General features: G+C 30.4%; 1 protein-coding gene and 1 pseudogene across 3 annotated transcripts; one reads left to right on the top strand and one right to left on the bottom strand.

The window, feature by feature from the left end:
- Window positions 1-10,346: 10,346 nt before the first annotated feature.
- On the top strand, window positions 10,347-13,027 carry LOC133034703 (uncharacterized; annotated as a pseudogene).
- Window positions 13,028-20,900: 7,873 nt separating this feature from the next.
- LOC115719903 (calcium-dependent protein kinase 20-like) lies at window positions 20,901-23,970 on the bottom strand. Of its 3 annotated transcripts, none has more exons than XR_009686092.1 (5): window positions 23,952-23,970; window positions 23,060-23,291; window positions 22,705-22,907; window positions 21,953-22,602; window positions 20,901-21,699 (listed from the first exon to the last, which is right to left on the bottom strand). XR_009686092.1 is itself a non-coding variant. In XM_061110056.1 (5 exons), exons 3-5 carry the CDS (start codon window positions 22,847-22,849, stop codon window positions 22,004-22,006), a joined length of 363 nt encoding a protein of 120 aa, XP_060966039.1. In that variant the 5' UTR covers window positions 22,850-22,907; window positions 23,060-23,291; window positions 23,952-23,970; the 3' UTR covers window positions 21,751-22,003. The 3 variants fall into 3 exon arrangements, 2 of the variants coding, with proteins under 2 accessions (XP_060966039.1, XP_060966040.1); XM_061110056.1 differs by lacking the exon at window positions 20,901-21,699 and having other exon boundaries at window positions 21,751-22,068; window positions 22,450-22,602; XM_061110057.1 differs by lacking the exon at window positions 20,901-21,699 and having other exon boundaries at window positions 21,751-22,003; window positions 22,450-22,602.
- Between the last annotated feature and the right edge of the window lie 139 nt (window positions 23,971-24,109).

Below are 24,109 nucleotides of genomic sequence, written 5' to 3'. Positions count from 1 at the left end.
AAGGTATGTATTTGATATTTATTCTTTGTTCATTGTATCTATATTGTTTATTATTTTTAATTTTAAATCTGTATATTTGTTATATTTGATCTCACTTTTTATGATTAACAGTGTAGTTAGTATTAGTAGTTAGCTAGTTTTTTTTCTTTGTCTTTTTACCTTTTATTTTTTAAAAAAACTAAATATACTTATTTACGTATTTAATGCTGAAACTAATGGAGAAAAAAAAAGTATGTAATATGTATTATACCTTTTTACATATTTACATAATGTATATGTTGTAATTCACCCTTGTTTAATACTGTCAATCAATCATATTTTTGTAAATTTTTTTTAATTGAGATTAATTGTTATTTAGTTAATTATTATTTATTAGTACAATAACTTTATTCTAAAAATATCATTACATAAATCAGAAAATCAATTTTAAATGAGCATTGGCCAATTGGTGACGACAAATTTTCACAATTTGAAGTTTTAAACTTTGAAGACGGAATTAGCAGCAAATATCATGTTTTTTCATCCCTTTTTGAACTTTTAAATTAATAATTTTATTATCTTGATTGTTCTTTGAAATATTATATTAGTTGTTGCTATTACTTTGTCTCATAAAATTAAAAAATATGAGTCTGTGTATGAAAAGCGTAAGAAAAAGAAAAAAAATTGAGGAGTTAACGCAATCTCAAAGAGGAGCTCTTGATAAATTCATTATAAAAGAACCACAAGTTTCTTTTGAAAATCATAATCATAATGTTGTTGATACTGAAATTTCTGAAAATATGTTGCCTATTATTGAGAATCATAGTAAAAATGATGATGTAGAAAATAGAAGTGACATGCCTATTGAAAATGATAATGTGGAAAATAAAGATGATGTGCCTATTGAAAATGATAATCTAGAAAATCAAAATTTTGATTATGAAAATTGTGATGACGACCATTTGAATAATTCACTCGAAAATAAAATTTTAGAGGATAATAATAATGCTGAGCAAACAAACTCATTTAAAAATTTACTTGACATATTTGATCCAAGAAATTGGGATGCTCTTGATCCAAAAATGATTGATTTATTTGTTAAAAATTATTTAAGTAAACATTTCTCTTTTTATGTCATGATTATTTAAAATCGTTATTATCATTGTATACTTTGTCACTATTGCTATTTCTAATAAATTTATTTAACACATAATAAAAATTAAACAATGAGTTATAACTACGTAATTTATACATAATTTTTTGAAATATTTAGTAATATAAAATAGATCTAAAAATATTAAAAAATTTGTAAAGAAACTCACTATCCAATGTTGAATCTATAAATCGATTGAGAACTTATTATATAATATTTGTTATTATATTTTGTACTTTTTAATTATTCCTAGTGAAAAGTCACACGTGCACGTGAAATATTTATGACTATATTAATATAAGAAATGTTAAAAGTATTGATAATACTTAACGATATTGTAATGTATTATACCACTATTAATATGATTACTGGATCTCATATAATTTAATTTAATAATTATTATCAAAAATCATTAATCTGTAAGGCAAAACTATCCCTACTCACATAATATATAAAGAGAAGCTCTCAATACACCAAAATAATTGGTTACACAATTTATGTTCCTATCGTATTTTCAGTACGTAAAATAATTTCATTTTGTTTTATTGTACTACACTTTAGTTATTTAATATATTCTGTATATTTTAAATAATTTATAGTATTGAAAAATATAGTTTAAATATTGTTTTTGTACTCGTATTACTTTTAATACAAGAGTGAAACAAATTGTTGAACTAAATTTTAAAAAAAATAAATTATTAAAATTTTATTAAAAATTTGCGAGATATTTTAAATAATTGCAATGTACATTGTTATTATTATTTTTTTTTAAAAAAAGATTATACATATATAAACATAACGAAGATGCATCAGCAGACCTATTTTTGCATCATATATATAAACCCCTAAATATAAATATATAAAAGAATTTTGTGGTTATCTTAAGAAATACAATCATTTAAATTTAAATAGTAAATTACACTCATGTATATAATATTTTCATAGTATAACATTTAAATTTTAATTTGTAATAATCAATTATTCAAAATTTATCAAAATATTGTAAACCATTTTAGGATCTCTAACTTGATAAGTAACATTAAATATTTAATTCGTCAAAGAAAAATAAATGGTATAGTAAGTAACTCACAGTTGAAAAGCAAAATTATTCTATCCAAGTCATAATTCACAAAAGAAAAAAATATAAAAAACTTATTTATCATTTTTTTTTATAGATTTAATGACACCAAAATAGTATTTATCTAATTACTAAAATTCTATTGTAAGGTTATAGCTTAGTTACTACTTGGTATAATATAAATCTCACAAATCACTCATATATGAGCAATGTAAGACAAATACACACAATTTTTTTTAAGATTTAATCACACTAAAATAGTATTTAATCTATAAAAAATATATATATTATTATGAAATATTAGTATTATGTAATATTATAATTTAGAGAAAGAAAATAGAGAAGAGATGAGAATTTTCTGAGTGTTTTATTCCAATAGGTGATCTCCTATTTATATACATACAAGAGTCAAATATTAAGAAACTAAGAAAAAGGGAAACTAAGAAAAAGGGATTGTTGATTACGTTAATGGTAATAAATAAAAAATTTAGACATCCACATAATTAATAAGTTGTGACCCACAGTTATTAGAATAGAATAATCCTTTATCAATAGTACCCTGGAGATAGCGAAGTATGTGCTTAATCCCTTTCCAATGTCTATATGTTGGAGCAAAACTAAATCTTGCTAATAAATTAACAGTAAGCTATATCAGGTCTTGTACAATTAGCAAGATACATCAATGCTCCTATTGCACTAAGATATGGTACTTCTGGACCAAGGAGCTCTTTATGTTCTTCTCTAGGTCAAAAAGGATCTTTTTCTACATCAAGTTACCTAACTACCATTGGGCTACTCAATGGGTGTGATTTATCCATATAAAACCGTCTCAAAATCTTTTCAGTATATGTTGACTGATGAATGAAAATTCCACATTTTAAATGCTCAATTTGTAGACCAAGACAAAATTTTATTTTTCCTAAATCTTTCATTTCGAACTCTTTCTTTAGATATTCCACAGCTTCTGAAGTTTTTCAAGAGTTCCAATAATATTCAAATCATCAACATATACAGCAATAATAGCAAACTCAGGACTTGAACTTTTTATAAAAACACATGGGCAAAGAGGATTATTTTTATATCCTTCTTTTAATAAATATTCACTAAGTCAATTGTACCACATGCGTCCTGATTGTTTTAATCCATACAATGATCTTTGTAAGTCAATTATTTTTATATCCTTCTTTCATCTATGTTAGAATTTTTTTTACTAAAATTAGACAAAAGTCCTTAAATCTAATAATCTTAATAGTTCAGGAGAAATTTTTAACAGCCAAAAAAGTTCAGGGGGCATGACTTAGTATATGTCAAAGTTCGTGGAGAAAAATTGATAATTAACCTATTAATATTATAGTTTAATTTTGGGGCCAACCCTAGGGAGTAGAGGTGTTGGCTTAGGCATGCATACGGCCAAAGATTCATAATAAAGAAATACTAATTACAACTTCTTAGTCAATCTTCACGTCCGAAATCACATGCCGAAATATTTTATTTCAAATTTTTTTCATAGCGTTATTCGTTATATTTACAATATCATCCCTGTAAATTTTTGAAAATTCCGAATAGTTTACAGTAGCAAAAAAAAGAGTTCCTGATATTCCAGTATACCACTCGCGTTCAAAAAACTTCAAACGTATTTTCGGCACTTTAAACTATTCGAAATTTTTCAAAAATTTACAGGGATGATATTGTAAGCATAACAAATACCTCCGTGAAAAAAAAAATTGGAAAAAAAATATTCCGACATGTATTTTTGGGCGTGGAAATTAACTTAGAGGTTGTAACAGAAGGTTGATGGTAACACTCCTCTTCATAATAAAGCACAATTTCTTGCGAACAACTAAATTTTGTATTACATAAAGCACTATATAATATTAATATTATAGTTTAATTTTGGGTATAACAATAAACAAATATTAAATGAATAAAAAAATATAAAATTACATAAAAATTATAAGGGATATTTGCAGCAAAAGTCCTTTAAAAATTTACTTTGATGGAGATTAATCCCCAACCACAAAAAATAGCGGCAATAGTCCTCAAAGTCGTACTTTTTGTAAGTCCGTTAGTCCCAACTTTAACAGATATGTTCACTTATTCAAAATTGACACATGTCCAATTATTATTGGTCTAAATTATAATTTTAATTTAAAAAAAATTATAATAAAAATAAATAAATTATTTAAATTTTTTAAAATAATATTTTTTCTTTTTTTTCTTCCTTGTCTTCTTCATCTCCAACCACATGCCAATCCCCGCCACCAGCCACCCCAACCCTCACGGCAGCCACCCCAACCCTCATGGCAGCCACACAATTGCTCTGTTTTGCCAATGCTCGAGAACCCCAAAGCCCCAAATCTCTCTCTCATTCTCCCTCTCCTTGATCGTGCCAGAGCTTTGGAATGTTCTTCCATCGTCGACGAGATCTGAACAGACAAGTTACAAATTAATACTTGTTGAGAAAATTATTAAAGGTGTAATGAAATTTGAGCATCATAGTTTCTTCACTTATATAGTTTTCTGCAAGAAGCATGTTAATAAATTTAATTATATAAGCAAAGTTATCCACTAATAGCAGCTTTTAGTATTATATTACCACCCTCAAATTTCAACTTTTAATATTGTAGAAGATGATACGGCCACTTTGCAACCCATCTAGATGTTTCAGCAATCTTAATAGTTAAATCTAATTCCTAATGCATTGTATATATGCACCATCCAATATAAGAGTAAAGATGCAGCGTGAGTCGTGAGATCCCATATCCTAGACAAGCCAACCATAAATTATTTGAATTGCTAATATTAATTTGTATACCCCTAAAAAATATATTTAAGTGCACTTCATTGCATTTCTTGCTCTAAATTTTTGATAATTCAATCAATCTTTCTTAGGCGAAAAGGAGGATATCTCGATCGAAGAAGAGAATGAGAAAATACCATATGACCCAATATATTTGACAAACAGGCCCGACCCTAATGGTGTGCAGGCAGACCTACTGCACAGGGCCCACGCAAGAAAAGGGCCCAATTTTGTTAATTTTTTTTTTTTGGTAAGTTGAAAAATACCACTTTTATTAATCAATTAATTAAATTTACCTCTAATTTTAAATTTAATTGAAACATACCTCTTTTTATATATATTGTACCTAAAATACCCTGACATAAGAGAATCACATGGAGAGTATCTTGAAGTGACATTGGCAAAATTGGTATAATGTTTAAAAAAAGAGGTAAATATGATAGACTTTAAAAAAAAAAAGGTAAAAATAAAAGAGTACAATATAAAAAGGGTATAGAACGTAATTTTCTCTTTTTTTTTTTTTTTGATAAGCTCCCTCCCTTGGTCATTGCAAAAGCCCATTTAATAGGGATCATTAATTGAGAGACGTTGGTCTTATCTCTCTCATTCTTCTCCTTCCCAACAAAAGCTCATTAATTTTTAACCTTTTCAATTTTTTTTTTTTTATAAACCAAGTATTAGACTATTAGTCAATTAAGTACCAAATTTCTTAGTTTTTAGTAAACTAACGGTACCAAATTTATTAATACCATTTAATTTATTTTTTTTAAAACTTTTTTTATTCACCTACTATATATATACTAGTTAAAAGTTACGTGCCGAGGCACGTAAATATTAGTTTTATTTAAAGTCTTTTTTTTTTATTATTGTAACACCCTAACTATCTTAGGCGTATTACGTGATTTTTAAACGTACTGTGCAGCTCGTTGCTAATCAACGAGGTTTATGGAAAAAAACGTGATTAATTAAAATTTTTGCTTTTTAATTAAACTTATAAACCATATTATAAAAGTCTCGGGATCCCGATTTATAAAATCATTTACAAACGTTTTAACTGATTAACTTTTACATCAAAATGAAAGTCGTCTAACGACAGTTACAAAAATCTCAACCGTGCTGTCCCGAGGATCGTACGCTCCAGGCCTAACCGCCCCGACATGTACAATCTCATAAGCTCGCTCACGGTCCATCAGCTATAGCCTTGCCTTTACCTACACATGAACATAAACTGTGAGTCGACAGACTCAGTAAGAAAAGCATAATAATATCATACATAAAACTGACTGCCGTGTCCAACACGATGCGAGTCCCGCCATCGCCATGTCCAACATGGTACCGAGCTACTGCGCCATGTCCAACATGGTACCGAGTTTTGAACGTTCGGGGGACGGTACTATTGACAAGTATCCTCCGATCGGTCGAGCCGGTCATACTCCGCCTGTGGTCATACTCCAGCCTGTACCGACGGGATAGGTCAATAGCACCGAACCACCAACCAAGTGTCGGCTGATCGGTCGAACCGGTCATACTCATTCTTGGTCATACTCCGGCTCGTACCGACGTGACGGGGTTGGATGGTTCGAAGCCTAAATACATGACTAATGTAATCTAGCAGGTGCTTCCTACATGCACGCTAAACATGTAATCTACATATGCATACCGTTATACTAATCTTACCCGGATTCCGATTTCGGGTGTGCGGTCAACCCGACCGGAATCGAAGCCGAGCGGCGGACATCGGCTCCTAAACCATAAAAATCACAACGCTATAAGTGACACGCTAAATCACTTCCCGGACTAAAACTAGGAACTAAAAGTTTCCCTATCGATAAAAAGCATGGCAATACCCCTAAAAACCCAAAAACGAGGAAAACTAGTGGTTCGAAAAATCCCCCAACCGGTAGACCGGTTGCCCAACCGAATTCCGGTTCGGGAAATTCAGGACCCCCATCCGAATCGGATGCTCAACCGAATTCCGGTTCCTCGCAGCGGCAACTTCAAAAATTCATAACTCGACCAATTCAACCCCAATTGGTCCCAAACTTTCCGGACACGTGCTCTATATGTCCCAAATAACATATCCAAGGCATCAAACCTACCCAGAAACCACAGATACAAAATTTGCCATTGGAGCTCAAGCTTGAGTTCTAAACTCAAACTTGAGCAAAAACACCTAAACATGCAATCAAACCCACTTAATTCTACATAATCAAGCATAATATCACCTCTGAAAACTAACAGAAATTACAGCAACAACACAGAAACATAATCACACTATTTTCCTCCAAAAACCACATTTTTCAAAGAAAACTCAAACTTTGAACAACCTAGCTACTCATGCTTCAAACAACTCAATTAACATCAAATAATCATGCTTTGAACTTCAGAAAATAAGAACCAAACACAGCAACAAGAACAGCCACAAAAGCATGCATGCATCAACAATATACCAAACTTTTCCTAAAATAAAAGAGGAGAAAGCTAGAAGACACCTACCACAAACAAGAATTCACTAGAGCTTTGCAAAACTAGCTTGAATCACCACAAAAATCCAGCTCCAAGCACCCAAAGGTTCAGCCGAAAAGAGAGAGAGAAAAGAGAGTGTTTTCTTGAAAATTTCCAATTTTTTTCTAAGTGTTGTAAAATGAAAGAAATAAAAGGAATAAAGCCATTTAACCCAAAATCATTTCAGCCAACAATTAACAATTAAAATAAACATTTATTCCAATTAATAATCACTAAAAGACAAAATATTATTGGGGCAAAAAGACCATTTTGCCCCTCCATCATAAAATCACATAAATCATACTAAAGGGGTATTTTTGGGAAATTCTAAATTCCCGGCCATTCCCGACATTCCCAATGTCTAAAACCCGTCCCCAAAATACTAACATACTAAGTTGTGATTTCTACTGAGCCAAACGCCGAGTTCCAAAATACCGGACACCGGAAATGCGAAATATAAAGCTACTGATGACATAATCATGCATATCTGAATTCCATAAATAACAGCGATAAATTATTTAAATAGCTATAAATAATTTCATGATTAACATAAATAACTGCTAATTTCTAAATTAACTAAGCGGGCTTTACAATTATTTATTTAGATTGTATCTAAAAGTATGATCTTGGGAATGATTTATTTTATTAAAGTAATTTTTGTGCTATTATATTTGGTTAGTAAAATATAATTGGGTATATATTAGTCATAACAAAATAATACTTATTATTTACTTATAGAAAATTTGGAGGAATAATTCAAATTCATATGTAAACAAAAAAAAAGACAAATCTATCTAGGTGGAACAGTTCAGCATTCAAAAATTATTCTACAAAACTAAAACGATGTTTTAATAAATATACTAAATGTATATGTGAAGACCTGACGTGTTGAAAAAATTGCTGAGAAAGCAACTGTCATTTTCTTCAAACTTTCTCTTTCTGGTTGTTATAGAAGATGGGTTATTATCATTGAACGCCATTAACCAAAAATCAGTGAGAAAAACTGCAGAAAAAGAAAAAAAAAAACAAATAAAGATCTTAGCTTTACTTTACCATCACAAAAGGGGTTCTTAAATGAAACCCACTTGGGAAAAATATCAAACAAGAGGAGGACATTATATATATAATTAGATATTAGAGGAAAAATCTCACTGAAAACAAATACAGATCAGAAAGACAAGACAAGATAGAGACTACTACAAAGATTCCCACACTCAATAATGCAAATACAATTATTAGTACTAATAATGAAAACAACATCAAATTAAAGAAAAATCATAGAAGAAAACAAAAAGAAAAGAAAGAAAGAAAGAAAGATAGATAGATACCTGGTAGTGGGTTGGTTGGTTGGTGGTGATGAGTACTGAAATGGAAGACAGTGAAGGGAGGAGGGGTTTACAGTGTTAACACTATAGTAAGGATTTGGTTTTCGGCTTTCGTTCTTTTAAGGAAAATGGGTGTTTGAGAATGGATTGAGTAGTACAAGTCCAAATTCACAAGCAATTGCCGAGGCAGACGATGACTTCTTCAAATTCATAAGCAAGTGCCGAGGCAATCGATCTAAATGGGTCTCGCGAGTACTGAGGGGTGAGAAAAATATTTTAAACTTATAATTTCATAAAAAATAATAAAAAAATTACAATTTTTTAGGAAATTAGGTTTACTATCGTTTTAATTTTAATATTTTTTTATTTCTTTCATAAAAAATAATAAAAAAAATTACAATTTTATAGGAAATTAGGTTTACTATCGTTTTAATTTTAATATTTTTTTTTTATTTTTTTTTTGGAGTTAACGTTGATGTTGGAGAGTTATGTGGCTAAGATATTTTTTTTAATTTAAAAAAAGATTGTTTAATTTTTTGGTTTAATTATTGGGTTTATTTGTTAACGGGAGATCAAACCTATTAACATCGTTAAATTTAACGGAATATTCTTTTATTTTTAAGGTATATTCTGTTAAACAAAGAAATGCCGTAAGATAGGCACTTTTAATATATAAAGATATATATATATATCCCATTTTAAGATTTTTCATCCACATCAAAAATCAAAATTGTTTATAAAAATTGAGAAGAAAGATATTAGATATATTTTGTTATCATCTATATTTTTAGTTTTTTTTTTTATAAATATATAAAAAAAATAAAAGATTTGAAGAATAATATCATTCATTGGAATTTTTTGAGGCAAATTTATCAACGGTTAATAGAAGGTATGTATTTGATATTTATTCTTTGTTCATTGTATCTATATTGTTTATTATTTTCAATTTCAAATCTGTATATTTGTTATATTTGATCTCACTTTTTATGATTAATAGTGTAGTTAGTATTAGTAGTTAGCTAGTATTTTTTCTTTGCCTTTTTACCTTTTATTTTTTAAAAAAACTAAATATACTTATTTACGTATTTAATGCTGAAACTAATGGAGAAAAAAAAAAGTATATAATATGTATTATACCTATTTACATATTTACATAATGTATATGTTGTAATTCACCCTTGTTTAATACTGTCAATCAATCATATTTTTGTAAATTTTTTTTAATTGAGATTAATTGTTATTTAGTTAATTATTATTTATAACTATATTCTAAAAATATCATTGCATAAATCAGAAAATCAATTTTAAATGAGCATTGGGCAATTGGTGACGGCAAATTTTCACAATTTGAAGTTTTAAACTTTGAAGATGGAATTAGCAGCAAATATCAGGTTTTTTCGTCCCTTTTTGAACTTTTAAATTAATAATTATTATTATCTTGATTGTTCTTTGAAATATTATATAAGTTGTTGCTATTATTTTTTTTTACTTTGTCTCATAAAATTAAAAAATATGAGTCTGGATATGAAAAGCGTAAGAAAATGAAAAAAATTGAGGAGTTAACGCAATCTCAAAGAGGAGCTCTTGATAAATTCGTTATAAAAGAACCACAAATTTCTTTTGAAAATTATAATCATAATGTTGTTGATACTGAAATTTCTGAAAATATGTTGCCTATTATTGAGAATCATAGTGAAAATGATGATGTAGAAAATAGAAGTGACATGCCTATTGAAAATAATAATGTGGAAAATAAAGGTGATGTGCCTATTGAAAATGATAATATGGAAAATCAAAATTTTGATTATGAAAATTGTGATGATGACCATTTGAATAATTCACTCGAAAATAAAATTTTAGAGGATAATAATAATGCTTAGCAAACAAACTCATTTAAAAATTTACTTGACATATTTGATCCAAGAAATTGGGATGCTCTTGATCCAAAAATGATTGATTTATTAGTGATGAAGTGTCCAAAAAGAGATTGTTCTATTATGGCTGGTCCTAAAGGTAAATTTTCTAGACGATTCACTGCTAATTTGTATACTAGAGTTTTATCAAATGGGGAGAAGTATGATAGAGATTGGCTTGTTTATTCAAAAGAGTTAGATAGAGTATTTTGTTTATGTTGCAAAGTTTTTAAAACAGGAACTGTTAGAGGACAATTAATAAATGAAGGCTTTAGTGATTGGGTGCATATTAGTGAAAGACTTAGAGAGCATGAGATAAGCACAGAACATGTTAAAAATATGACCACTTGGTACGAATTCCGTCTAAGAGTCCAAAAGAATCAAACCATTGATAAATCGACTCAAAGACTAATTGAAAAAGAAAAAGATCACTGGAAAAAAGTTTTACAAAGAATTATTTTAATAGTTAAATTTCTTGCTAAACATAATTTGGCCTTTCGTGGATCTAATGAGAAATTATATCAAAATAGTAATGACAATTTTCTTGGCTTAATTGAAATGTTGGCAGAGTTTGATCCTATTATCCAAGAACATGTTAAACGCATTACAAATGATGATATTCACATTCATTATCTTGGACATAACATCCCAAACGAGTTAATAATTTTGCTTGCTTCAGCAATTAAAGCAGAAATCATTAAAAAAGTTAAACAAGCAAAATATTTTTCTGTGATACTTGATTGTACTCCTGATGTTAGCCATCAAGAGCAAATGTCCTTGATATTGAGATATGTGGATGTTTCTCGACATTCTGTTAGCATTGAAGAATCTTTTTTAGGATTTTTAAATGTGAATGATACAACTGGTCAAGGACTTTATGATGTGCTACAAAATGAGCTGAAAAAACTTGATCTTGACATATTTGATGTGCGAGGGCAAGGTTATGATAATGAGTCAAATATGAAAGGAAAACATCAAGGTGTACAAAAGAAATTTTTAGACATAAATCCAAGAGCCTTTTATACTCCTTGTGGTTGTCATAGTCTTAATTTGATTTTGTGTGACATGGTTGAATCGTGTAGTAAAGCTAGAGATTTTTTTTTGGAGTTATTCAACGCATTTATACAATTTTTGCCAATTCTACTAAGAGATGACAAATTTTGAAAGATAATGTGAAAGGATTGACTCCAAAATCATTGTCATCCACTCGTTGGGAGAGTCGTGTAGAAAGTGTTAAAGCTATAAGATCTCAAATGTCAGATTTTAGAGAAGCTTTACTTGAAGTATCGGAAAAGGATGAACTTGATTCTAAAATCAGAAGTGAAGCAAAATCCTTAGCAATAAATGAACTTGGTGATTTTGAGTTTTTAATAGCAATTATTATTTGGTTTGAAATCTTATCTGCAATTAATTTGGTTAGTAAGCTTTTACAATCAAAGGATATGCTTATTGATATTGCTATGGACAAAATAAAAGGGTTAATTTCTTTTTTCGTGGGATATAGAGAAACATGTTTTTATAACGCCTTGGCTAATGCTAAGGAAATTGCTATTGAAATGAATATCGATCCAGTATTTCCTCAAAGGCGCACAATTTGAAGAAAAAGACAATTTGATGAAAATTTAAATACCATCTGTTGAGTTATCTGGAGAGGAATCTTTTAGAATTAATTATTTTCTTTACCTTGTTGATCAAGCCATTGCTTCTCTTACTAAGAGATTTGAACAATATCAAGAGTATGAAAATAATTTTAGTTTCTTGTTTACTTCTGACAAGTTACAATCATTAGACAACGCAAATTTAAAGTCTTGTTGTTGTCATTTTGAAAATGCATTGAAACATAATGAACAATCTGATATTGATGGGAATGAATTATGTGTGGAGTTGAAGCTATTAAGGTAAATATTGCCTAGAGAGAAAATGAGAGCTATCGACATATTAAAGTTTTTGAAAGGCGTAGATTGTTTTCCTAATACAATTATTGCATATAGGATTTTGTTGACTATTCCTGTGACAGTTGCTTCTGCAGAAAGAAGTTTTTCAAAGTTAAAGTTGTTGAAGTCCTACTTGCGGTCTACCATGTTACAAGAAAGGCTTAATGAATTAGCATCGATAGCGATTGAAAATGAGGTTTTGGAGACAATAAAATATGAAGAGTTGGTTGATGAATTTGCTTCAAAAAGCGTTCGAAGGATGTCCCTTTTTAAATAGAATGTTGATATTGGCTTGAAGTTGTATTGGAATTAATAACAAGTTTAGTAAAAAAAATTTGAATTTTTAAGTGTGTAATTTTGTAAAATATACTTTCGTAATATGATAATATTTAAAAATATTATTTGCAAATTATTTTTTTTTTGTTAGGGTCCTATTTTTTAAAATTAGAACAGGGCCTCCAAAATATTTGAGACGACCCTGTTGACAAATCGCACTATACGTCAACCCACTATGCATCTTCGTCTCGAGGACTTCGAAAAGGTATTTTGTTTAATTAGGGATCAATTCAGTATTAATGCTTTATTACATTTTTTTTTTATGAAAATTAATCATAGACCTTAGATATTGGAACTCTATATCATTAGTAGTTTTTTCTCTATTTCTCTTATCTTTTCATTTATCCGCACACTTTAACTTTCATTGTTTCACTACTCCTGATCAATTATTATATAGATTAATTAGGTGATATAGAGAAAAATTATTAGATTATTATTATTATTATTTGTTAAAAATTATTTAAGTAAACATTTCTCTTTTTATGTCATGATTATTTAAAATCGTTATTATCATTGTATACTTTGTCACTATTGTTATTTCTAATAAATTTATTTAACACAGAATAAAAATTAAACAATGAGTTATAACTACGTAATTTATACATAATTTTTTGAAATATTCAGTTATATAAAATAGATCTAAAAATATTAAAAAATTTGTAAAGAAACTCACTATCCAATGTTGAATCTATAAATCGATTGAGAACTTATTATATAATATTTGTTATTATATTTTGTACTTTTTAATTATTCCTAGTGAAAAGTCACACGTGCACGTAAAATATTTATGACTATATTAATATAAGAAATGTTAAAAGTATTGATAATACTTAACGATATTGTAATGTATTATACCACTATTAATATGATTACTGGATCTCATATAATTTAATTTAATAATTATTATCAAAAATCATTAATCTGTAAGGCAAAACTATCCCTACTCACATAATATATAAAGAGAAGCTCTCAATACACCAAAATAATTGGTTACACAATTTATGTTCCTATCGTATTTTCAGTACGTAAAATAATTTCATTTTGTTTTATTGTACTACACTTTAGTTATTTAATATATTCTGTATATTTTAAATAATTTATTGTATTGAAAAATATAGTTTAAATATTTTTTTTGTACTCGTATTAATTTTAATACAAGAGTGAAACAAATTGTTGAACTAAATTTAAAAAAAAATAAATTATTAAAATTTTATTAAAAATTTGCGAGATATTTTAAATAATTGCAATGTGCATTGTTATTTTTTTTTTTTTTAAAAAAAAAAAAGATTATACATATATAAACATAACGAAGATGCATCACACACCTATTTTTGCATCATATATATAAACCCCTAAATATAAATATATAAAAGAATTTTGTGGTTATCTTAAGAAATACAATCATTTAAATTTAAATAGTAAATTACACTCATGTATATAATATTTTCATAGTATAACATCTAAATTTTAATTTGTAATAATCAATTATTCAAAATTTATCAAAATATTGTAAACCATTTTAGGATCTCTAACTTGATAAGTAACATTAAATATTTAATTCTGTCAAAGAAAAATATATGGTATAGTAAGTAACTCACAGTTGAAAAGCAAAATTATTCTATCCAAGTCATAATTCACAAAAGAAAAAAATATGAAAAACTTATTTATCATTTTTTTTTATAGATTTAATGACACCAAAATAGTATTTATCTAATTACTAAAATTCTATTGTAAGGTTATAGCTTAGTTACTACTTGGTATAATATAAATCTCACAAATCACTCACATATGAGCAATGTAAGACAAATACACACAATTTTTTTTTAAGATTTAATCACACTAAAATAGTATTTAATCTATAAAAAATATATATATTATTATAAAATATTAGTATTATGTAATATTATAATTTAGAGAAAGAAAATAGAGAAGAGATGAGAATTTTCTGAGTGTTTTATTCCAATAGGCGATCTCCTATTTATATACATACAAGAGTCAAATATTAAGAAACTAAGAAAAAAAGAAACTAAGAAAAAGGGATTGTTGATTACGTTAATGGTAATAAATAAAAAATTTAGACATCCACATAATTAATAAGTTGTGACCCACAATTATTAGAATAGAATAATCCTTTATCAATAGTACCCTGGAGATAGCGAAGTATGTGCTTAATCCCTTTCCAATGTCTATATGTTGGAGCAGAACTAAATCTTGCTAATAAATTGACAGTAAGCTATATCAGGTCTTGTACAATTAGCAAGATACATCAATGCTCCTATTGCACTAAGATATGGTACTTCTGGACCAAGGAGCTCTTCATGTTCTTCTCTAGGTCGAAAATGATCTTTTTCTACATCAAGTGACCTAACTATCATTGGGCTACTCAATGGGTGTGATTTATCCATATAAAACCGTCTCAAAATCTTTTCAGTATATGTTGACAGATGAATGAAAATTCCACATTTTAAATGCTCAATTTGTAGACCAAGACAAAATTTTATTTTTCCTAAATCTTTCATTTCGAACTCTTTCTTTAGATATTCCACAGCTTCTGAAAGTTTTTCAAGAGTTCCAATAATATTCAAATCATCAACATATACAGCAATAATAGCAAACTCAGGACTTGAACTTTTTATAAAAACACATGGGCAAAGAGGATTATTTTTATATCCTTCTTTTAATAAATATTCACTAAGTCAATTGTACCACATGCGTCCTGATTGTTTTAATCCATACAATGATCTTTGTAATTTAATTGAGCACATTTCTCGATTGCTTGAATTATATGCATCAGGCATCTTAAATCCTTCAGGGATCTTCATGTAAATATCACTATCTAATGATCCATATAAATAAGTCATGTTGCATCCATTAATCGCATATCGAGTTTTTCACTCACAGCCAGGCTAACCAAATATCTTAATGTTATTGCATCCACCACAGGAGAATATGTCTCCTCATAATCAATACCTGGCCTTTGAGAAAAACCTTGAGCTACCAGTCTTGCTTTGTATCTCACAACTTCATTTTTCTCATTTCTTTTACGTAAACATACCCATTTGTATCCAACGGGTTTCACACCTTCAGGTGTTTTGACTATAGGTCCAAATACTTTGCGTTTAGCAAGTGAATTCAATTTTGCTTGAATTGCTTCTTTCCATTTTGGCCAATCTTTTCTATTTTGACATTCTTTGATAGATTTAGGTTCAAGATCCTCGTTTTCATTTATAATTTCTAGCGCTACATTATAAGCAAAAATATTGTCGACAATTACTTCGAGTCGGTTCCATTCTTTTCCTGTATTGACATAATTTATTGAGATCTCATTATTGCTAATATTTTCGAATTCGAATCTCTTCAAGAGATTTGTTTATGTCAACATCTTCCTCGAAATTTTCAGCCTCTTCATTAGGGCCATCTTGATTATTTGCTCCCTTTCTTTTTCAAGGATTTTTATCTTTGGAACCGACTGGTCTACCACGTTTCAAACGTGCTTTAGAATCATTAATTAATTCTCCTTCTGGGACTTTAATTCGAATTGGAGCATTTTAAGCTGGAATATGTGATTTTGTAATTTTCTTTGGGTCAGTGAATGCATTTGGTAATTGATTTGTAATATTTTGTAAATGAATTATTCTTTAAACTTCAAGTTCACATTAATTTGTACGAGGATCAAATTGAGATAATGATTGTGCATTCCATATAATTTCTTTTTCCAGCTGTTTCTTTTCCCCTCCCCCTAAAGCTGGGAAACTTGTCTCATCAAAATGACAATCATCAAAACGTGTTGTAAATACATCTCTAGTTGTGGGTTCGAGATATTTAATGATAGATGGAGATTCATACCCAACATATATTCCCAGCCTCCTTTGAGGACCCATCTTTGTTCGTTGTGGTGGAGCAATCAGAACATATACTGTACAACCAAAGATTCTTAGATGGGAAATGTTTGGCTCCTGACCGAAAGCCAATTGTAGTGGGGAGAATTTGTGATATGATGTTGGCCTAATGCGTACAAGTGCCGCAACATGTAAAATAGCATGTCCCCAAGCTATAATTGGGAGTTTTGTTCTCATAAGTAATGGTCTTGCGATTAATTGGAGGTGCTTAATAAATGATTCTGCTAGATCATTTTGTGTATGTACATGAGCAACAGGATGTTCAACATTTATCCCTATTGACATACAATAATCATTAAGAGCCTGTGATGTAAATTCACCAGGATTATCAAGACGGATTGTCTTGATTGCATAGTCTGGGAATTGTGCTCGTAATCGGATTATTTGAGCAAGCAATCTTGCAAATGCTACATTACGAGTAGATAATAAGCAAACATGTGACCATCTAGTTGATGCATCTATCAATACCATAAAATATCTGAATGGTCCACATGGTGGGCAAATAGGCCCACATATGTCGCCTTGAATTCATTCAAGAAATCTAAGGGATTCAATTCCAACCTTTACCGGTGAGGGCTTAATGATTAACTTTCCTTGAGAACAAGCAGCACATGAGAACTCACTGGATAAAAGAATCTTTTGGTTCTTCAATGGATGACCATGTGAGTTCTCTATTATTCTACGCATCATAATTGAACCGGGATGGCCTAACCGGTCATGCCAAATAACAAATAAATTTTTCTGGTTTGTTAACTTCTCGTTCACAATAACATGAGTTTCTATTGTACTTATACGTGTAACGTACAAACCTGAAGACAAACCAGGTAATTTTTCTAATATGCATTTTTTTCTTGAAACAATAGATGTAATGCAAAGATATTCAAAATTATTTTCATCTATTGTCTTAATATGATATCCATTACGACGTATATCTTTGAAACTCAACAGATTCCTTTTTGATTTGGTGGATAATAAGGTATCATCTATAATAATTTTTGTTCATCTAGGCATCAATATAATGGCTCTTCCGGAGCCTTCAATTAAATTTGCAGTGCCTGATATTGTATTAACATTTGCCTTCATTCTTGATAAATTTGAAAAATATTTATCACTTCTAAGTATTGTATGAGTGGTTGCGCTATCCACCAAACACATATCATCACCATTATTTGTAGAATCATGTATAGAATGACAAATGTCCATTACTTCATTAACAAAAAAAAAAACATAATAAGTTCAAAATATAAATGCTTAAATAATAAAAGTTCATTACATGCCAAATAAAATAAATACCTTGTAACTTCCCCGCTTCAAGCCTCCATTGGGTCCTTACACCCACGGAAATAATGGCTCTTATACACGAGTATGTCACTCTGGCTGCATCATGGGCTGATGACTGACCCTACAGACCAACACGAGTGTTTCCAGCGTGCTTTGTCCTCACTCGCACGCTTCCTGAGAAAACTTCCCAGGAGGTCACCCATCCTTGAAATTGCTCCAGGCCAAGCACGCTTAACTGTGGAGTTCTTTCGAGATGGGCTACCGAAAAACAAGATGCACCTTGTTGACATAGGTAGTACCAATCAATCCATTTAAGCTCTCTTCAACTGTGTAGTCCCATACCTACACAGTCTCAGAATCATCCCACTTGACCTTCCCCAGGCGGTGTGGGATTGCACAGCTTACCCGGTATTTCCCCTTACGGATCACGGGACTACTGACTGTCACAATCACCCCCCCTTATGGGGTCCGACGTCCTCGTCGACCACACTTTCGGCTGGGTCAAGGCTCTGATACCATTTGTAACGTCCCCGCTTCAAGCCTCCATTGGGTCCTTACACCCACGGAAATAATGGCTCTTATACACGAGTATGTCACTCGTGCATCATGGGGCCGATGACCGACCCTACAGACCAACACGAGTGTTTCCAGCGTGCTTTGTCCTCACTCGCACGCTTCCTGAGAAAACTTCCCAGGAGGTCACCCATCCTTGAAATTGCTCCAGGCCAAGCACGCTTAACTGTGGAGTTCTTTCGAGATGGGCTACCGAAAAACAAGATGCACCTTGTTGACATAGGTAGTACCAATCAATCCATTTAAGCTCTCTTCAACTGTGTAGTCCCATACCTACACAGTCTCAGAATCATCCCACTTGACCTTCCCCAGGCGGTGTGGGATTGCACAGCTTACCCGGTATTTCCCCTTACGGATCACGGGACTACTGACTGTCACATACCTTAAAGTAAATAAATGATAATAATAAAAAAAAACATAACAAAGAAAAGTGACTAATTGTGGACATTCCCATCTCCATTATCGATATTCATGTTGTTATTAATGAGATCTTCATTAAAAAAATTTGCAACATCTAAGTGTGTAATATCCAAAGGCTCTTTGAGAAAACCATCATCTTGATAGGCAAAATTTGCTTCTATTTTCTCCTTTCCTTTCACGGATGCTTGATAAAGATCAACAAGGTGTTTTGCCGTACGACAGGCACGTGCCCAGTGTCCTTTTATTCCACATCTGGAACATAAATTTTCAGAATTTCTATGATTATTATTTTGGGGACCTTTTCCCTTGTTCTCAGTAGTTGTGCTTTTCATTGGAGTATATGAATTTTTATTTTGACCATTACGATGCCAAACATTGCTTCGACCGCGATCGCGACCACGACCACGACTTTGATTATAGTCACGACCACGTCTATTACTTCGATTATGATCACGACTACGACTATGATTATGATTGTCAACAATTGTAGCATTCACTTCAGGGAATGGAGTGGATCCAGTTGGGCGAGATTCATGATTTTTCATCAAAAGTTCATTATTCTGCTCAGCTACGACATGAAATCAATTCTGAATATTTTTTAAAATTTTGCTCTCTATATTGCTGCTGCAGGAGCACATTAGAGGCATGAAAAGTAGTATATGTTTTTTCTAACATTTCATAGTCAGTAACTTTTTCTCCACACAACATTAATTTAGAAGTGATATTAAACATTGCAGAGTTATAATCACTTACTGATTTAAAATCTTGCAACCTCAGGTGCAACAAATCATTCTTAGCCTTTGGCAATATGACAGTTTTTTGATGGCCATATCTTTCTTTCAAATTTTGTCAAAGCACAAGAGGATCTTTTACGGTTAGATATTCAGATTTTAACCCCTCACGGAGATGATGGCGAAGGAAAATCATAGCCTTGGCCTTATTTTGTTTTGTTTCAGTATTTTGATCTTTGATGGTGTCTCCAAGACCCATAGCATCTAACTGGATTTCAGCATCAAGAATCCATGACAAATAGTTTTTTCCAGAAATATCAAGTGCCACAAAATCAAGTTTTGCAAGGTTTGCCATGGAGAAAACTATATCAATATAAAGTGTAAATTATTAGACATATACATAAATTTTGGAAAAAAAATACAACAAAATATAGTACAATATAGAATAAGATAATAAGATTAAACAATATAATATGATAAACAAATCAACACACATATATAATATATATATAAGCATCTATATAGATATATATAAGCATAAACATATATTGTATAAATATTAATTCATTAAAAAAATAGCTAACTCGAATGTGTTTCAGTCATATGAGTATATATATCTAAATATATATATGTGTAGTGTATCACGACTTTGAAGCAATTCGAGATCACATAACAAAAACATTGTCATACCTTGGTCTCGTGCTGATAACGTATTATGAAATATTAGTATTATGTAATATTATAATTTAGAGAAAGAAAATAGAGAAGAGATGAGAATTTTCTGAGTGTTTTATTCCATTAGGTGATCTCCTATTTATACACATACAAGAGTCAAATATTAAGAAACTAAGAAAAAAGAAAACTAAAAAAAAAGGAATGTTGATTACATTAATAGTAATAAATAAAAGATTTGGACATCACATAATTAATAATATTTATAACATATATATATATATACTAGGTAGAAGTTACGTGCCGAAGCACGTAAATATTAATTTTATTTAAAATTTAATTATTTATTTAAAAAATTACAAGAATTACAATAATAATAATTTATATTTGTTCAATTAAGAAAAACAATAATAATTATATAAATACATATTTATTCTTTTATTCCAATAGAAAGAGAGAGAATGCACAAATAAATGTGAAACTAAAATCTATGCTTTCTGAGCCAAATATATATTGGGAAGAAAATAAAGAAAAAAAAAAAGTGGGGGTGGGGGAACAAGAGAATTACATTACATGATAAGCTAGCTAATAACACTCATACATCAGACACTTATATAGAATGTTATTACATGGATAATTATGTTAGACTATAATCTAACAATCTTTGAAGTTGTTACAAAGGATATATTAGACTATAATCTAACTTCATCAACTTGTAGTAGTTAGAGGAAAGAAGATGAATCCTTGTTTATATTCCCACTTTAAGGTCAGTTTTTTCTTTTTATTTTTTTCCTCTTTCTGTCAACTGCATTCATTCGCATTCTCATTCTCATTTCAAATTATCCGATCGGAAAGAACGATTCAGGAAATAATTTTTTTTTTAACAAAACAACCGGAATAGGTTTCAATAAATAGCAAACAAGATTGATTCTACAATTTTTACAAGCCTTATTACAGTTCCCTGAATCAGAATCATTACTCAGAATCATTACTTACCGCTTGCATTAGTCCACTTATTTCGGAATCCTTGAGATTTGCATCTACCTTTTCCAAACCATTCTTTAGTTCCTCAAGAGTGATCTGTCCACTATTATCGACATCTATGGACAACAATTGCAAGTCATGCACTAAAGAATAGAATACCCTAAACATAATCAAAATGTACATTTTTTCTCTATGGACATGGATCGTAGTATAATAATCGTACCTTAATTGCAATACATGCTTGTGCTTTGCAATAAATATAAATGGAAATAAAAAAGCTAACCAATAGTAATTTAATGAATGATTAACCTTATGTACACATCTTAAACTGCTATAATTATATAGTTTAGTTGACTGATAAATACTCACCCTAATGGCTATTTTCTTCAGCTTGTTCATAGTAGAGAATTGTTTCAAGCGCTATAAAACAGCGGAATCAAGAGGTTTGTCAGGAGCAACACCACCAACTTGAACCCAAGGGTGGCCTACGACATAATAGAAGCATTAAAACAAATATGTGAAGCCTAGTTTTAAGTTAGAAGAACATATTATTTGGAATGAAAAAAAAAACTATAAGTCGTCATATTTTAAATGGGAAAAGCTACTACTAATGCTCAAATCACCACATTCTAGTTTATACCATTAGAATTTTTAAAAAAGAGGGTCAGAACTCTAGATCATAAAACAATTCATATTGCATATTTCTTTTACTTTATGATAAAAAAAAAATCATGCCAGTGTCAAATGATATTGCTTATTTAGACTAAAAAGATGCATCTATACAATAGAAAAATAAAATGTATGACTATGGATGCTAAACAAATTAAGTCACCTGACATAATAATCAATCAAGACCATTAACTTACTAAGAACTTCATGGGCCGTAAGCCGCTTCTTAGGGTCCCTTACAAGCATTCTTCGAACAAGATCCTTTGCACTTTCAGATATGCTAGGCCATGGTTCAGAGATAAAATCGAGTTCTCCCCTTAAAACCTGCTCAAATATTCCTTGCTCCAATTCTGATTGATCCATTAAAAAGCAGGTACAATCGATATAAGTCCACAACTATGGATGATTAATGAATTTGTAAAACAACAAGATATGAAACATAAGATCCTTACCATCCCAAAATGGGGGCACTCCACTATGTAAAATATAAATGATTACCCCAGCGCTCCAAACATCACATTCTGGACCATAATGCTTCCGTAACACTTCTGGGACGACATAGTAAGGACTACCGACCCATGTAGCAGAAAGGTCCATCTTCACTTCTTCTTTTGAACTATTTTGGTTTCCATCCACTTTCTTGTAATTTCCTTGACTGCATTTCCCATACACCAGATCATACCATTAGAGATAAGAAGAATGAAAAAAAAAAAAACGTGAATATAGACATTTTCCTTATAGAGAAAATGTCAAGTATGTGAGAAAGGCTATTTACAATGCCATTTTGCAAAAATGCCCCATACATACCATTCTTTGCTTTTTCTCTAAACGTTGTTTCTCAGCATTTGCCTTCTCATATTCTCCATTCTCCAAATGTCGTTGGTCTGGTCTAAGCCTGGAATCCGTAGGATATATAAAATAGAAAGACATAATACATATTGTTGCCCCTGTCACCATTAACATAATACATGCTTTCATCCCACTTTCCAAATATTGTAGCAACTTTTTTCCCCATAAGATCTTCAGCAAATCCATGAACCTATATTTGTATTACATCATCAGATAAGAACGAATCTGTTAAATATGGTAGAGAATTGAAGAGCTAGACTGAAACATATATACTAATAAGAAAATTGAAATCTAAACGTGAAACTAACATTAGAAATAGAATGGAGCAGAGAAAATGAAGCTGGGTAAGAATCACAATGTAATGATTGACTGCTGGTTTTCTTCTAATGAAACTTCAATTAAAAAGAAAAAAAATTCAAGGCTGCTAATGGCAAGTTTTAAAGGCTGCGAAAAGCCAAGACAAAAGAAAAAACCACCACAGTGGTCCATATATAATTTTAAACTGAATTAATAAGTTCACTGCAGAATCTTTAGCCATTGTTCATAAGTTCATTTACTAACAAGCCAGAAGACAAAGAATCTCCCTAATAAATGTCAAGTGAAACGATTAAAATCACTTTTGGTACATTCAAAATCCCAATAGATGATTTCCTAATGGGAAAAAATTCAACAATAACCCAGTTATCAAAATTCATTATTTCTTAATTTTCGGGTCCAAGTTCATGAATAAACATAACTCTGTTAATAAGTACCTCCATTCTTCATACATGAAGAAAGAAAGAAAGAAAAATCAGACACCCAAACACAGAGTCAAGCAAAGTAAAGGAAAATAAAAAGGTAGAAAGAGTACCCCACGAATAAGGTGAGGGAAGTGAGAAGGCATTTGGCGCTCCATAGAGGATCGTTGAGGTCCGCGCCATGGCGTTCGAGCTCTGTGGCGAGTCCGCCGTCGATACCGGCGGCACCGCCGACTTCCCCGAGAAACTCCGTCATAAGAGATGTATCCAT

The sequence above is a fragment of the Cannabis sativa genome, chromosome 2, assembly GCF_029168945.1.
Source record: "Cannabis sativa cultivar Pink pepper isolate KNU-18-1 chromosome 2, ASM2916894v1, whole genome shotgun sequence".
NCBI lineage: Eukaryota > Viridiplantae > Streptophyta > Magnoliopsida > Rosales > Cannabaceae > Cannabis > Cannabis sativa.
This window is presented reverse-complemented; position numbering and strand designations above follow the sequence as displayed.

Excerpts from the sequence above, each read along its gene's own strand:
- LOC115719903 (XM_061110056.1), bottom strand. The coding sequence starts at position 22,849 with ATGGACCTTTCTGCTACATGGGTCGGTAGTCCTTACTATGTCGTCCCA. Across the intron at positions 22,603-22,704 it reads AGTGCCCCCATTTTGGGATG|AATTGGAGCAAGGAATATTT; the intron begins GTAAGGATCTTA and ends TGGATCAATCAG. Across the intron at positions 22,069-22,449 it reads TACGGCCCATGAAGTTCTTA|GCCACCCTTGGGTTCAAGTT; the intron begins GTAAGTTAATGG and ends ATTATGTCGTAG.